The sequence below is a fragment of the Phymastichus coffea genome, unplaced genomic scaffold (assembly GCF_024137745.1).
Source record: "Phymastichus coffea isolate CEN01 unplaced genomic scaffold, Cenicafe_Pcof_1.1 PCOF00006, whole genome shotgun sequence".
In the NCBI taxonomy this organism is placed as follows: Eukaryota; Metazoa; Arthropoda; class Insecta; order Hymenoptera; family Eulophidae; genus Phymastichus; species Phymastichus coffea.
This window is the reverse complement of record NW_026706817.1, coordinates 2,187,193-2,203,951: the sequence shown is the minus strand read 5'-3', so window position 1 is coordinate 2,203,951 and position 16,759 is coordinate 2,187,193. Positions and strand designations below refer to the sequence as shown.

The following is a 16,759-nucleotide window of genomic DNA, read 5'->3' as shown; positions in this document are numbered from 1 at the left end:
CAGCAGTTGCCGGAGATTGGAGTAAGAAATGCGAAAAAAACTCGCACGACGCTTATTAACTGTGAAAGGAGTGAGATGTGGGGTGAGTGTTTCCAGAATAAAGTGAACCAGCTTGATCCAAAATGGTGGCTCTGCTCCAACTGCTCGGTTTCGTTGTCCTTGCTTTCGTGTCTCATAGAGATTAGCCCCATTGAGCTCGTGTCTACAACTGTTTTCTGAGAGCTAGATGCCAGTGGATTTCAGCAAAATGGAAATCTAAGTAACCTTTTATTTCTCGGATTATCGTAGGTATAAGTTAAGTTAATTTTATTTAATTTTTTTTGGATTTTATATTTTTTCTAGAGATTCCTTAAAATTTAACCTTCGCCAACCTTGCTCATAACGAATTGCTCTTGTTGATGTTTGTAGCATTGTTCTTTTTTCACCTATAAAGAAAGACTAAAATCGTAGCATTGAAAAAAACCACTCATTGACTACAGTCTGTTTCCTGGTGACTCCTAAAAAATTGGTCTTTGAAATTTATTGGAAAAATCAGCAGATCAGTTTCTTTTAATATTTGGCTACAACTTGAAAAACCCAATTTCGATTCTCATATGTTCTATACATACTGATTAATTGCATTTCCGACAATAAGATGAGTGAAAAAAATATGACAATGTATAGTTTTCAGCCACAAGCTGTAAAGTAAACGTGCATGCATTGTGAGGTAGATTTTAAAGACAATGAAATGGAAAAATATCGAAATGGTGACGTTAACACAAGAAAAACTTTTAGAAAAACTATAGAGTGGAATTCAAGTACCAGAAATTATTCTAAAAAATAAATTTTGAGATTAAAATTTGAAAATTTTGTAAAAATCAAATTTATTAAAATATTATAAATCTAGTGCTATAATTAATTTTAAATTGAATTTCACGAGATAAATATAAATGACCATCAAAAACATCAAGCAAGAACAAGCGAGGGATTCAAATTATGATCAGGACTAGATAGCAAAAGCGACATGGTGGTATTCTACCAGAACATGTTATTTGACTATGCGGTAATCAATGGTATCAAAGACTCGACGTTCTGCTGCACTTGTACCTCGCGCAGTGATACGAAGCTTTCGTTCATTATTTTTTAGATAAATATTATTGATCGGAATTCCAATAATAATTAAATAAATTGTGATATACGAGGTGTGTTCAAAAAATAACGAGAATTTTCGTTTTATGAAAAAAATATTTATTTATTCATCTACATTAATGTTGTCGCCTTCAAATTAGTCCCCTTCGGATATAATACACTTATGCCAACGCTTTTTCCAATCCTCGAAACACTTTTGAAACTCGATCTTTGTAATAGCTCTTAGCTCTTTCAGCGATTCGCTTTTAATGTCATCTATGCTTGTAAAACGACGGCCTTTTAATGTTCTCTTTATTTTTGGAAATAGAAAAAAGTCACATGGAGCCATATCTGGCGAATATGGAGGCTGAGGCATCGTTACAGTTTCGTTTTTGGCCAAAAATTCACGAACAAGCAATGAAGTGTGAGCAGGCGCATTATCGTGGTGCAAAAGCCATGAATTGTTTTGCCACAAATCCGGGCGTTTTTTTCGGATTGCTTCACGCAAACGACGTTGAACTTGTAGGTAGTACTGCTTATTAATTGTTTGACCTTGTGGCAAGAATTCATAATGCACTATGCCATTAAAATCGAAGAACACAGTAAGCATAACCTTCACATTCGACCGCACTTGTCGAGCCTTTTTCGGTCTTGGCGATCCAGAATGCCTCCACTGGGACGATTGAGCCTTAGTTTCGACATCATATCCGTAAACCCATGTTTCGTCACCTGTTATAACACGTTTTAGTAGTTCTGCATCGTTATTGACTTCATTTAGCGACTCCTGAGCAACTTCCATTCGCCGCTGTTTTTGTTCGAAATTCAACAATTTTGGAACGAATTTTGCTGCCACACGTTTCATACCCAAAACATTCTTTTCAGACCTCGAGGAAACGTATTTTTCAGACGGGTTAAAGAAGTTGGAGCATCGCTCGGCCAAGTGTATCGAACTAAAAGGAGACTATGTTGAAAAATAAAACGCCACTTTTCCAAAATGTTCGTTTTTCTTTTGTAGGCTAAGTACTTATCGGACCACCCTCGAATATGTGTATGTCACAAGATAGTTTAATCGCTCTTAGTTCTCTGACATCAGAAAGAAATTTTTTTTGTGTACAGGAATTATGAAACTTTTTATGTAATAAGTTTTTCTTTTGAGAATGTAAAGTTTTGATTAAATTTATTGATAACACAATTGAAATTTCTAAATTTTTAGTTCAAGGTACAGGTTTATTTGTTTTAACGGTCGTCTTAAAAATGGTGATAGGGAGTGTCACCGAATAGTTGGTAAGATTTTGTTAAATAAATAATGACTCAAATAGATACAAAGAAGAATGATTATTTAGATTTTGCAACAACCTATTTTCTTAAACGATACGGCGAGCCGCTTGAAATAAAGTAACAATATAATATAAGTACACTAAATCTGGAAGCAAAGAGTCCTCAAATAAATAAAAATAATATCTTAAATACATAAACGACTTAGTAGCAGGCCTTCGACAATCCTATTTGAGGTCGCTATCACGTTCGTGGATGTATTAGAGATGACTGATTTCATTGTATATTATATTATAAGAGGTACTATTAAAAGTAGTGTATATGAAGACATTGAAGTGTCACTGTCTGGTATTCAAAATACCGTTTTTGAAAAAATGGTATTGGTATTAACTATTGAGTCTCATTTTAAGTGGTGGTATGTAATGTGGAGTTCATTTTATATATATGTAAATAATCTATAAGACAATAAGTACTTCAACACAAATGTTCATCAATTAAGTTACTTATAAGACTTAGGTTTATTTTCGGATGTATTTATTCATTTTTATAAAATTAGCTAAAATTACATGATAATATACTCTATTAATCGATACTCACTTGTCAGAAATTATATCAGCTACGCTGTCTGGGTTCATATCACTTAACATTTCTAGCTCGGTTTCATTCAAAAGAGATACATCTGAAATATCATTACGAATAAAAGATAAAATTGAGTCCATTTGAATAGCCTCATATTTACTTTTTTCCTGTTCTTGTTGATGTCTTAAGCCATGATCAATAGTATCATCTACCACTATTAATTGAGGTTTAGATTTTGTCAGTTTTACTGGAGTCCATTTTTGATTATTTTGTAAGATCATCAAAATTGTATTGCTTTCTAAAGTTGCAAAGTAATCTTCATCATCTATTTCTGTTCCTAACGGAATATTTTATTGATATTATTATTTTGTAACAATTATATTTTTATAAATTTTAATAGTTTTTCGATGATCTTGTAACGCCGGCTCGATATAAAAAGGGACCAGGAAAAAACAGGCCACACACTTAGCTTGTAAATTAGAATTATAAATCGCGTACAACTGAAAAAAAAAAATTTTCTTCGTGAACGACAGTTTTCGTTTCGCACATCTGGCAATTTTCGGATGTTTGGAAGTGTACCATAATAATCAGAGTGAGTTTACAACCGCGCCATCCGGAATTACCAGATTGCGAACATCTCAGAAAATTTCCGAATAACAGGAAAATGGAGAGCTGCAGCGCACTTGTGCATCCTATCCATAATACAATTATTTTATTTTAATTAATTTCTTTTCAATTTTATTAATTTCTGTTAAATTAAAGGAAGCACATTTGCTTGCAGATCTCTCAAAAATATGCGAGACTTGTCTGTTTCAAGTAGTTTTCAAGTAATTAACAAAAGACTATTTTGATTAATAGTTTTTGTTTAATGCTCGAATAGCTTTAGTTTTTAAATAATTCATTATATATTTTCGTATTAATTAAGATTTGTATTGTGAATTTTATGAGTTTAATCGTTGAATACGCTCATCTTTGCGTTAAAAAACCTTAAGAATGGCTTGAAAGAAAGTTAATGATTATATTTATAATAATTAACTTCGATTTTCCAGTATTTCTTATGGGTTTTTGGTAAATAATTAATGGTTAAAACTATTAAAATCTTGTTTGTTTCCAGAAAAATATAATCCTTAACTTTTTTCTGTACTTTAGTTTTATTATAGACTAAATAATATTTTTGTATTAGTAAGATTAGAGTACCACACACACAATTAATTTAAATAAAATTAATTTAAATAATTAAAGATTAAAATAGTACATAGAGGGCCATCTGTGTGAAGAGAGCCAAAAACACTTGAATGAGGCCACTCCCGCATACTCCACCCCCGATCAATTAGGGCTCGAATTTCGCTTACGCTTGAGACACTCCCCAAATTTTCCAATCAATTAAATCAGGAAAATTTGAGTTCTTCCTGCGCAAAAATGACAAGGAATTTAGAGTGGGACTCTCTTGCGAACACCATAAAAGGCAGCTCTTGAAGAAAAATAGGCAGTTTTTATCCCAGTTTGTTCCAGTTCAGTATTCTATAAAAAGGATCTCCGTGTGTGTGGGAAATAAGTACAAAAAAAAGTAAGTAAACTAATTTAATAAAAAAAACCAAAACTCTAATTCCGTTCATTCAGTTCATTTCTTTTCACATTCTTTTCTTTCTTATTAGTTTCGCGTACGATTTTTTTAATTTTAGATAGTTACACTCGATTTCCAAGCGTGTGGTCGAGTGCATATTAGATAGGCTTCCTATTACGTTATTTTATTGCCAAGAGTGTAGTAAAAGAACGCGAAGCACAAATATATTGCCAAGCGTGTGGTATAGTAAAGATTCAATCCTTCGTCGCCGAAAAAAGAATTTCCCACGATAGTGGCAACACACGTCCCGGTTATTGTCTAAAAGGACAGACCAAAAAGTGCGCCTGAGAAATATGTCGCGTCAACCGACGTCACATAAATAAATTTTTGAAGGCCCCGGATGGATACAAGCCACTATCGAGAACTTCTGTAGGTCAAACATTTCCTCTTCTTTCAAATTTTTACAAACAGTCTAGTTCGTTCAGATAATTATGTAACCGGAAAATATAATTCAACAATAAAAGTTTTGGTACTTATAAAATTCTGAATATTCCGATAAAAAAAACAAAATCTTCCTTCGATAATTGTGTTCGTTTAATAGAAAAATCATTTGAGTTTTTTAGAATATTTTTTTTTCGTACATTTAAAGAAAACTATCGTTTCGAAAGTAATGTCAATTTAAAAAAAATATATTTTGAGTCCGTTTTCTTTTGAAATACGAACTGCGATTTTTTAAGTATTATTTCTTTTTATTTATTCCACAGATTAGTTCACTAAACGTTGTTTTTTATTACAACCTGTTCTAAATTTGTTTTAAGAAGTTTGAAAATATAAAATTTAGGGTTCAATTAATTACCTATTCGTGAAACGTTTCTTTATCGTATGCCAAATTTTGAATTTTTTTTAGTGAATCCCGGATTTATAAAAAACGGTTACCAAAAAATAAGAGGAAAGCTCGCGCCAAGGCTCTTCAAAATCACCCTGACGGCCTTAGCAAGGAAATTTACGAAAAATATCGATTTTTGTTCGACAACTTACAACAAACATAGCCTGCATTTTCCGAGCCATTTGAACCCGGCTTTATTACAAAAGAGATAAATGTGGGGGTAGCACCCATATTACCTCCAAAGACGATACCAGTAGCTCCGAAAACAATTGAGGAAAAGTTAGAGTACATTCGAGAAAGGATTTGTACTCATGGTAACAACTCCGAATATTGCTCTTCCTGCATAAGTGACTTCTCAGATAATTTCAAAATTTGAATTTGTGAATATCGTTGAAATGTTAGAATCACATAAAAAAGGAATCGATTTTAATATTAAACGTGATAATATTCTTAGGGATAGAGTAGACAAATTAGATAAGACTGTAGAAACCGACTTCGCTCATTTGCGTCGCCTAAATAATCAAGTTACCCAACTAAATCTTCAGAATAGTGTTTTAAGCAAAAATCTTGCGAAACCCCATAAAATCATTAGACAACATAAGAGAGTTTTAAATGTAATTACTAACAGTTTTGATTTTAAAATCCAAGAATTGTGCTATTTATTTGATAAGCTTTCGTTCAAAGTATAATCCACCCTATTTACCTTAATGAGTGATAACCAACGCCTTACGCGCAGTAAAGTTAGAGGACTTACTTGGACTGTTTCAGTAAAACCCAGTAGTTTGAAAAGGTCGACCAAGAATTTAACTCAATTAGAAGATCGTGACAGTATAAGAAGTGCTTCGACAACACCTAAAGGAACCGATCAGGATCTAAACTAAAAGTTAGTCAGCCCAGGCTCGAGTGAGATTAATTCGGATTCTCTCGATAAATTTGTAACTGAAAACCAATCAATAGATACAAACGAGGTAGTTAAGAGTCCAAGACAGAAGCCACAATCCACTGTAGATATCCCACCAAGTAATAATTCACAGACTATCAAAATGAGTGAAAACGATAAAAAAGGGGAAATGCCCACCGTTCAGGGGCAGGTTATGTCACTGAAAGACGCACTGAACGTTATTCCGTGATTTGATGGGAAACCTGATGAATGGATTCGATTTGCGGAAGGATGCAAAGAAGCCTTGACAATGATCCCAAAACCAATAGAAGGTAACTTGGTGAAATTGATAAGGTCAAAATTAGAAGGATAAGCTAGAGATATGGTAAGTGGGATCAATTTTGGAACTCTTGATGAATTACTAGAACATCTAGCGGATATTTTCGGATCTGCCCAAACGCTTAACCAGCTTTTAGGTGAATTAGGAAATGAATTTCAGCATGATGATGAAAAAGTATTAACTTTCGCTAATAGGCTACGACTACTATCGACAAAAATCATTGATGCTAAAAGGAAAATTGGTGAAATTGAATAAGTTACGAATGAATATAAACATGCTCTGGAAGAAAATATTTTTGAGTGTTTCAAGAATGGATTGAAATCGGAAATTAAATTAAATCTAGCTCTCGGAGCCACTTCAACTAACATATTAAAGCTCATCATAAAAGCAGAAAAATGATTTAGAAATACAATCAGTAGTTAGATCAGGATTTAAGAACAAAGTATCAAATCAAAAAATGATCAATTTATGTCAACTTTGTAATAAAGAAGGGCATGAAGCACTGCATTGCCTTAACATTTCAAAGCCTCTTGGGAAACAATGTACATATTGTAAGAAGTCTGGGCATGAAATAAAAGATTGCTTTTTGAAAAAGGGTAATGACAATATTAGCTGTCAAATTTGCGATAAGAAAGGTCATAACGCTCGTGAATGTAAATCACAATTGAAATTTCAAATTTGCAATAAAATAGGCCATATAGCGAAAACTTGTACATATCGTGCACAAGTTAACATGATCAACGAAGTAGTTTGTCAACTGTGTAATTGAGTCGAGCATACTGGCAAACAATGTTAAAATATTTTAGGAATAGAATCTGCTAGTAATAAGAATCCTACAGTTGATAAGTCGAATATCATATATTTTTATTGTACGAAACCTGAACATGTGATAGCTGAATGCATAAAAAGAAAGGCCAATGAAGCCCGTAATCAAAATCAGGGAAACGAATCATGGTCCCCGCAATCGAGCGTAATGCAGAGGACCAATACACCACAAGTGCGCCAATTGAACGAAAACAACGAGATGTTGCTCAGCCTAGTCCCTTAAGTTCAAGACTTTTCGCAAAAGTTCCTACAATAAGTGCTAACTTTTTAGGAAATAACCGTTTGAAAATAATGTTTGATACTGGATCAGATGCTAATATGCTTAAAATTACCCTATTACAACACCGAAGAACGCATTAATAATTTAGAACGCATTGATAATTTAAAACGTACCTTTTTGAAAGGAATCGGCTTAGAAACCGTATCCACACTAGGCGTAATCACTTTGTCAATTTTCGGAAAAGCCACTGAATTTCAAATTATTCCAAGCAATTTTCCGATACCCTATGAAGCAGTTCTTGGAGCCGGATATTCGCTAGAAAATGAGGCAATTATTAATTTTTCTACCCGTCAATTCATTGTTGGCAATCATAGACTCTATTTTGAAGAAATCAATTATCCCGCTCATGCTAGTTTCTGTTTTGTTCACAATGCCAAAATGAAGGAAATTGATAAAGTATCACCTAAAATCAGAATAATCAACCCCCCTACTGACACAAAAGAATACTTCTTATTAGATACAGGGTCAGAAGTTAATCTTATAAAACAACACTTATTACTTCCAGGGAATGAGATAGATACCACGAAAATAATTTGTATAAGAGGTATTGGAAACAACTTGCAAATGACATTAAGAATTACAAAAATACAGTTATTCGGGACCAATACGGTTTTTTTATGTAGTTGATGATAATTTTGGGATGATAAGCGAAGGTATATTAGGCGCTCTTTTTTTCGAAGACACAAACACTGTACTTGATTTTAATCACAAAACATTCAAAGCAAGAAATTTTGTAGTACCTATGATACTCGATGAATATGACGTAAAAACCATAAATAATGATAAAATAACTAATGATGAATTCGATAGACTTCTTCAAAAACTAGTGCCGCTCGATCCGCCCTGTAGTATGGCCGTTAAACATGTCTTAACTATAGCAACAAGCGAAGTGTATGAAGATCTGGACATTCAACAAACAGACGATTTGGATGACTTCCATATAGTGCATTGATTTTTTGAAGACGAAAGTAATGGGTCGAACATCAAAATAGAAGAACATTTGGATTTAGATCATATGAACAAAGAGGAGAAAGAACAAGTTGTTGAATTAGTAAATAAGTTCAGAGGCATATTCTACCTAGCCGGTGACGATTTGCCTGGCACTGATTTAGTTATGCACGAAATTAATACTGCAGATGAAATACCAATTAATTGTAAACAATATCAATTTCCACATGCTATGAAAGATAAACTAAATTATCATGTTAATAAGTTGTTGAAAGCTGGAATAATTCGTGAGACAAATTCATCTTACAACACACCTATTTGGATAGTGCCAAAAGCCACTGATGAAAATGGCAGGATGGTACTTGATATGAGAGAACTCAACGAGAAAACAATCGCTGATTCTTATCAAATACCAAATATCTGTAATATTTTTCATCAAGTTGGTGGTGCTAAATGGTACACGGTTTTAGACTTAGCCATGGGTTTTTTTCAAATTCGAATGCATCCTAAGCATGCACATAAGACTGCTTTTAGTACTCCGTTCGGCCATTATGAATTTGTTCGTATGCCGTTTGGATTGAAGAATGCACCCGCAACTTTTCAACGTCTAATGGATACGCTGCTTCGCGGCCTACAAGGACTAGACCTATTTATATACTTGGATGATATCGTGATTTATGCTAACACTATTGATGAACATGATCGTAAATTTGGATTATTAGCAGATAGATTAAAAAAGGGAGGATTAAAATTACAGGTTACTAAATGTAAGTTTCTTAGACGTAAGGTTACATATTTAGGACATGTCATTAGTGCAGAGGATCTAGAAGTTGACCCGAAGAAAGTCATAGCCGTTAAGGAGTTTCCCAGGCCAAGAAACATTGAAAATATTCGTCTATTTCTAGGTTTAGCTGGATATTATAGACGATTCATCAAAGACTTTGCCAAGATATCTAAACCTCTCACGAAACTTTTAAGTAAAGATGTCCCATTTGGATGGAACGAAAAGGCTGAAAGGCATTTTGCGAATTAAAAGAGTTACTTTGTAATGCTCCTCTTCTACAATTTCTGGATTTGTCTAGAGTATATAATATCAGGACTGATGCTTCCGATTTTGCCATTGCAGGGATCCTCTCGCAAAGACCAATTGTCACTGATCGACCCATCGCATACTTTTCACGGGTTTTGCGCGGGCCAGAATTGAATTATCAAGTCTATGAAAAGGAAGCCTTAACAGTGGTACAAAGTGTTAATGCTTTCAAGTCTTATGTTTACGGTAGACCAATAATTATTATTACCGACCAACAGCCCTTAGTTTGTTTTAAAACCGCCGATCTTAACATTAGGATAATTAAATAGAGATTTAAATTATCTGAATACGATTACCAAATTATTTAACGGCATCTTCATCATCTAGGGGATTCGTTCATCTAGGGGATTAGTTGGAAATAGCATTAGGTCACTCACACCTAAGATAGATCGAGTGTCACAAGTCAGGTGACTTAAGGTAAGTTCAACTCTGTTGGAAAGAAGACAACTAAACGAAAGTATTAAACGTAAAGGCGAATACATGTATATTCATACGTGTTTAACGGAGCAGCGGTTAGCTCTGCATCGTGGGAATTTGTGCTTAAATAAATTCCTATTGTAATAGTTCCCCACCTCGTTACATGGCGCCCAACTAGCATTAAGACCAGTTTTGTGCGAATAGGATTGTGCGTCGAAGGCATTCGACGCACGAGAGAGAGAGAGAGAGAGAGACAGAGAGAGACAGAGAGAGAAAGAGAGAGGGAGAGAGAGAGAGAGAGAAAGAGAGAGGGAGAGAGAGAGAGAGAGAGAGAGAGAGAGAGAGAGAGAGAGAGAAGAGAGAGAGAGAGAGAGAGAGAGAGAGAGAGAGAGAGAGAGAGAGAGAGAGAGAGAGAGAGAGAGAGACGATTGCGCGAGCGCTTAGGAAGGTTTGAGTGGGTGTTAACGTGAGATCGTAAGCGGTGCGCCTTCTGCAGGGGAAACAGGGAATAACTTCGACCTTTTTTCTTATAAATTGTTATATTTATTGTAAAAAAGGGCCGAAAGCGGTAATTTATTTATCAAAGTAATTTTCTGTAGTATTTCTGCCTGGTTCGGGATACTCACACACAAGATCCGATTCCATTCAATCACGGTATTCAGTGGAAGTTGTGATGTTATCTATTATTTATATTTAGTTCATACTCTCGTGGTCTGTCGCGTTATTGAGTAAAAATGCGTTTGAAATTGAAGTAATGATATTAATATTGAATCTGAAAATCAAACTTATACAATGAAATATATATGATTAATTGAAATAGAATTACGGAAAGATAGGCTTTGCCCTAGTTTCTTATGGTACGAAGTGTCCCATAAGCAGAGCATAAGTATCACCTTGGAAAAATGATGCGATTTAGCCCAAGTTTCTCATAGCGCGAAGTGTTCTATGAGTCAAGCATAAATCACAATATAAGAGGGAAGGCTTGCTTAGCTAAATACAAGAAAGAAACAACTTAGGTATAAGCCAAGTTTATTCAATCTCAAGCGTCATTGTGCCCGTTGGCCCGGGGAAAAGACTAACACCGGCAACATTCAAAATGAAATAAACACAACACAAATGTTTTCTTCGGTTTAATCTCAATGTAGTTATGGTGTTCAAGTATTGCTAACTGTAATTATTGGTGCTTGCGCGGAGATAAGCTTGCTGTATTAATTTAAAAACTAACCAACACAGACGCCCTAACAAACAGTTAGTGCGCCTGATAGGCAGGATTTTTTGTATTACGCAATAGCGAGCAAAAGAGTTCTTCGGCCAGCGTAATAGTAAAAATAACTTATACTGAGCCTTGCATTGGCTATAAAAAATTAAATTAAAATTAGTTGAATATTGATCCGAGCACTCGCACTTGCATTGTCCCTAAAGGAATTGTTTAATTTATTAATAAAATTAATCGCGGCGATAATAATACAAATCGCGATATTATAAATAATTAAACATGGACAACACTCAGAAGGAAATTGAAAACTGGGTACTGTCGCTCCAACAGGAAGAAATAAACGAGTATCTCGAACAATTGGAGCTAAGGAAAAACGGGAATAAGCTCTCGCGAGCAGGGCGATTGCAAAATTGGTTGCTAGGCAATTATTCAACAGTTCAAGTTAGCAACCAAAACAGCAACCCAGCAATAAGGGCGGCCCTACGCTCAGAGTTGATATCGTTCATCTGCGCTGAGCACACAGCATCTGAAGAAGAAGGAGAGCACCCGTTAACTCAATTGATGCAAAACGCAGAAGTTATATCGTGAGTACAAGAGACAGCGATAAACGTTGTAGATGTATTAGACAATAGCAGAAACGGTAATAGTAATACAAATATTACAATACCAGCTAATGATGGCAGCCAGTTTCAACTTCCGCCTGCGTTCGTTGTAATGATTCAGGACCTCATCTTCCGTTCCCTAGAAAATGAGAGGAAGCTCGAGCTGCTAGATTCGGGAAGCGACAACGTATCAAGTCTAACGAAGGTGTTAGACAAGATATATAGTAATAGCAGCAATGTTAGTAGTAGTAGTACTAGTAGTAGTAGCAGTAGCAGTAGCAGTAGCAGTAGCAGTAGCAGCAGCAGTAGCAGCAGCAGTAGCAGTAGCAGTAGCAGTAGCAGTAGCAGCAGCAGTAGCAGCAGCAGTAGCAGTAGCAGTAGCAGTAGCAGTAGCAGCAGCAGCAGTAGCAGTAGCAGTAGCAGTAGCAGTAGTAGTAGCAGTAGCAGTAGCAGTAGCAGTAGTAGTAGCAGTAGCAGTAGCAGTAGCAGTAGCAGTAGCATTAACAGTAGCAGTAGCAGTAGCAGTAGTAGTAGTAGTAGTAGTAGTTGCGAATGAATTGAAATTCGTTGATATAAACTTTCCTGTTGACGTAAAGAATATTCCTAAATTTGAAAAATTGAATAGTATTTAAATAAATCTATACATACTAAAAAAATATGGATTCAAATTCGAAGTCTCACCCTATTATATATCAACTTTAAACAAGATAAGCATGTCAATCTTTTGTTACTACGTACAAAGCGATTATATTGATGAGAATGAAACAGAAAAATCTAATAGATCAAATAACTATGATCATTTCAAATTAAAATTCCACTATGTATGGATTAAAAACTTATCTGCTCTTGTTAGAAGTCAAATAACAAAAAATACTGCACAAATTTATCTATGTGAACGCTGTCTCCACTATTTCAATAATAAAAAAAATTGAATTTTCATGAGACAGATTGTTGAAAATTAAATAAATATAGAGTTAATCTACCTAATTTTGGTGATAAGGCGAAAAGAGTGGGAAATGACGGCGGCTCGAGTTCTCAGAGAGGGGATGCATGGTATAAAACGGAGAACACATCTCAGTCCATAGAAGTTATTCAGCAGCAGCTTGAAGCAAAAGCAGTAGTCTCTTCCTAGTTCTCTTCTTCCACTTCTAGATTTTCTCTGGAAAGTAAGTTTCTTATATACGAGTAGATCTCGAACTATATCCTAGTAGTATTAATTATTGATTGATTTGTTTTTTTTGTTATTGTAGAGTGGATTTTTCATCAATCAATAAAATAGCAAAATTATCTTTCTTACCAAGAAAGACAATGTCGCAGTTAGAAAATAACTGTACCTATATGGTTACGAAATTAATATGGTTGAATACTCGCTAAAGATTTAGTGTAATAATAACAGTAGATGACGAATTTGAGGTATTTCTACTAAAGCGAGTAAGCTTAGAGTTAGAAAAAGATGAAGATATGTTACAGTAATTGTACGAGACCATAGAGAAAAAAGAATTATTTATACATCATCGAGAAGGCTCGAATTTTGGATTTAAAAATTAAATTAGTATAATGTTTAAATGTATATATAGTAAATAAATTTATATGTAAAATTTTAATTATGTCTTTAATCCTAATTTAATTATTCCTTCAATTCCTTTTTTTGGGAGTGGTTGAAGTAATTACTTATGCGTTCTTTCCGCTGAGTTTCGACTTAGTGTAAAGGTCTCATAAGCGATGCTAGTAGTGGAAGTACCTCACAGGTGAGAGCGATGGTCGGGGCTCTCACTATTCCCTAAAAAAAAAAATAAGAAAGAGAGAAGAGGAGATTTCGGCAGCTCAAAAAGCGTAGTAATGGGGATATAATCTCAAATAGCGATAAGATGTTAATAGGAAGCCCATTCTGTTCGAAGCAGTGCTAATAAAAAGAAGTAACAGAAGCTTAGCCATGCAAGCTATAAAAGACAACAGGAGATCTCGCTTCTCTTCTAAGTATGTTAAAATATATAAAAGTTAAAATATATAATCTTCCGTACAAAGAAACAGACTCCAGAAGAGGTATTTAGTAGCAAATAGCACGAGATCACGAACATTTTCAAAGACGTAATGCCGAATTGAATAAAGTTATATCACCAGTATTATTCAAGAAACGTATATTGATGATGAATCGAATGCTTGGTCCTATATTATAAAATCATCACACTATATATATGTTAAATAAAATGGAAATCTAATTCAAAGTAGAGAGAGGCGATTGTGGCGGCTCGAAAACCAAAGTAGTTGGGAGAGGTTTTAAAAGAGCTGTGAGCCTCGAAGAGCTTCATTCTGTTTCAAGGATCGAATAGTAACTATTATAGCAGCAGTAGCAGCAACAGCAGCAGCAGCAGTATCAGCACCAGCAGTAGTGACAGCAGTAGTAGTAGAAGTAGTATTAGAAGAAGAAGAAGAATACATAACATTTTAGATCTCTTTACCTACAGCAAGATGAATTTTGAAATGTTGAATAACATTGGAATGAAGCTTTTCGATATACTTCCTGAAAAGAGTCATTATGAATTGCATGAAGATCAGAATTATCTAATAACATACATGAGGCAAGATGAATCTCGAATTATTCTTGAACTCGATTGTGAGTTTGAAATCGTTCTACCGGACCGAATTTCAAGAACGATAATTCATCATTTTGATATTTTTATTGATCTTTCTGATAGAGTTCAAAAATATGCATTATTTATTCAATATCACGGATGTGATCGATTTCAGTTTATTATTTAAATGTATTTGTATATCTTATTATATCTCAATAAAGATTGTATTGTATAAATTTATTTTCTGGAGAGGTAAATGAGTAATTAGTGTTTCTATTAAAGCAGGTTTCGATTAGTCTTAATGGACTCACTAGTGTCGAATATAAAAATTGAAGTACCTCACAGATAAGAGCGAAGGTTGGGGCTCTTATCCTTAAAATTAAAAAAAAACAATGTAATATTTATAAATGAAAACAACACTATTTATTTAAATACAAGCTAGATACATATAAATTTATATTTGTAATTCATTGATGATCCTTATTTATCCAAGAATTATGAGTATTATCAAAGCCAAGCCATTTTACGAAGAATTCATTACCCCGTCTTTGGAGAATTTTTTCTACAAGATACATATCAGAATACATAGCTTTCTGTAATTCTTGTTCATAAAAACCACCAACAATGGGATTTTCTTGACAATCTAGTAGGTGATATGTTACAGGTTTAGTTCTCGAAATACGATAAATAATAAAAATTTCTGTAGACCAATTAGGCGTATATCCATTTTCAAAAACGTGTTTAGACTTTATAACGGAGAATTCCGGCCGTACCCGTCTGGGTTGCTCGCGACCGTCCGCACAAATTATTTATTTGGGGATTCGGGAAGTAAAAGACGTTCCCACGACTGAATAACGCGTCGAGCATAAACACGTTAAACGCACAGATTCGAAGTCGGGATGAGGAGTGATACAGCGGCGAATAAACACAACAGCGGATTAATACACTAGTCGTTTAATTGTCAACAATCAATTACAATACGGCGACCTCGGACTTATACATTACGAGCGGCACAATAACAAACGCGAACGCGAAGGTGAATCGGTGGCTGGTCAGCCTGCCGATTCCCTTGTAAAAACTAAATATTATAACAATATATGCCCGACAAACACTTTCCGCCGATAGTCTACCAACGAGTAGTCAGCAGATCTGCCGTTCTACCAGCCATAAGCTGGCGCCCAAACATGCAAGAGAGAGAGACAAGAGAAAAACACGGCACCGACCTCGACCTTCAGCCTCTCCGACGGCTAGAGCGCTCTGCATCGTGACGTCACTGGTGTGCTCCTCGCTGGCCGTCTTGCTGGTATTTTCTTTTGTCGTTGTTATCTTCCTCCTTCTCGTCCTCTCGTTCGCTCCACAATACTGCTGTTGTCTTCGCCGCCTCCTGATCGTTCGGTACCGCAGCACGTCCAGACTGCTCGCGCGTGCACCCGCGCACCTCACCGGTTACCCACACGCACCGGTGCCGGGTATACTTCGGGACACGGCTGGGCGCGACCCAGACTTACGCTCCACTACTCGTCCGCGCACCGGGCGTGTCTCCGAAACGAATGATCGTCGACGAGGTCGCGGGGCCAACTTGGAAAAACCGTAACCGTCGGTTTTATCCGCGCGCGCGACTTCCTCTGCTTATCGCTTAGCAGAGACTCCCCGAATTTTCCGCGGTGATCCGCAATTCAAGCGCTCTCTCTCTCTCTCTTTTTCTGCGCCATCTGCATCGCTCCAGTCGTCAGCTTAGCCCGTGTTCAGAACCTCGCAAACAAAAGGTCCAAGCGTGAGTGTGTGTACCAAACGCACACACTCTCAACCTGGCGCGGCGCACGGACATTTGCGAGAGCCAAACGGACGAGATCGGCCTAGCCGAGATTCTCCGTCACAACTTACTCACTCGAACTTTATCTCTTATCTGGAATTTCGGTTTTTTGAAAAGACGATAATCGTAAGAGAATTGTGTCAAGACCTGCATTTCATTTTCTTTAGCCACGTCTTTAAGCTTCATATTTATTGTGCGATGTCTTCGATTATTATAAGATTCTATTAAACTGGGGAGAAAGTCAATCCACTTATAATTTTCTATTAAACTGAATTTTTTCCACATAATATTTTTGAGTGTTCGATTGAAACGTTCACAAATTGATGCTTTAAGATTGCTATAAGTAGAATAAAGGTTTATTTTA

At 35.5% G+C, this 16,759-nt stretch overlaps 1 protein-coding gene across 4 annotated transcripts in view; it reads right to left on the bottom strand.

The window, feature by feature from the left end:
* Nucleotides 1–16,759, bottom strand: part of LOC131668425 (DNA fragmentation factor subunit alpha-like) — a 260,893-nt gene that overhangs the window by 46,736 nt on the left and 197,398 nt on the right. For 3 of the 4 annotated variants that reach the window (XM_058942593.1, XM_058942602.1, XM_058942582.1), the window contains one exon: nt 2,980–3,298. In XM_058942593.1, the coding sequence (XP_058798576.1) occupies nt 2,980–3,298 (319 nt within the window). The remainder of the gene's footprint in view (nt 1–2,979; nt 3,299–16,759) is intronic. The other variant, XM_058942610.1, reaches the window with a different exon arrangement.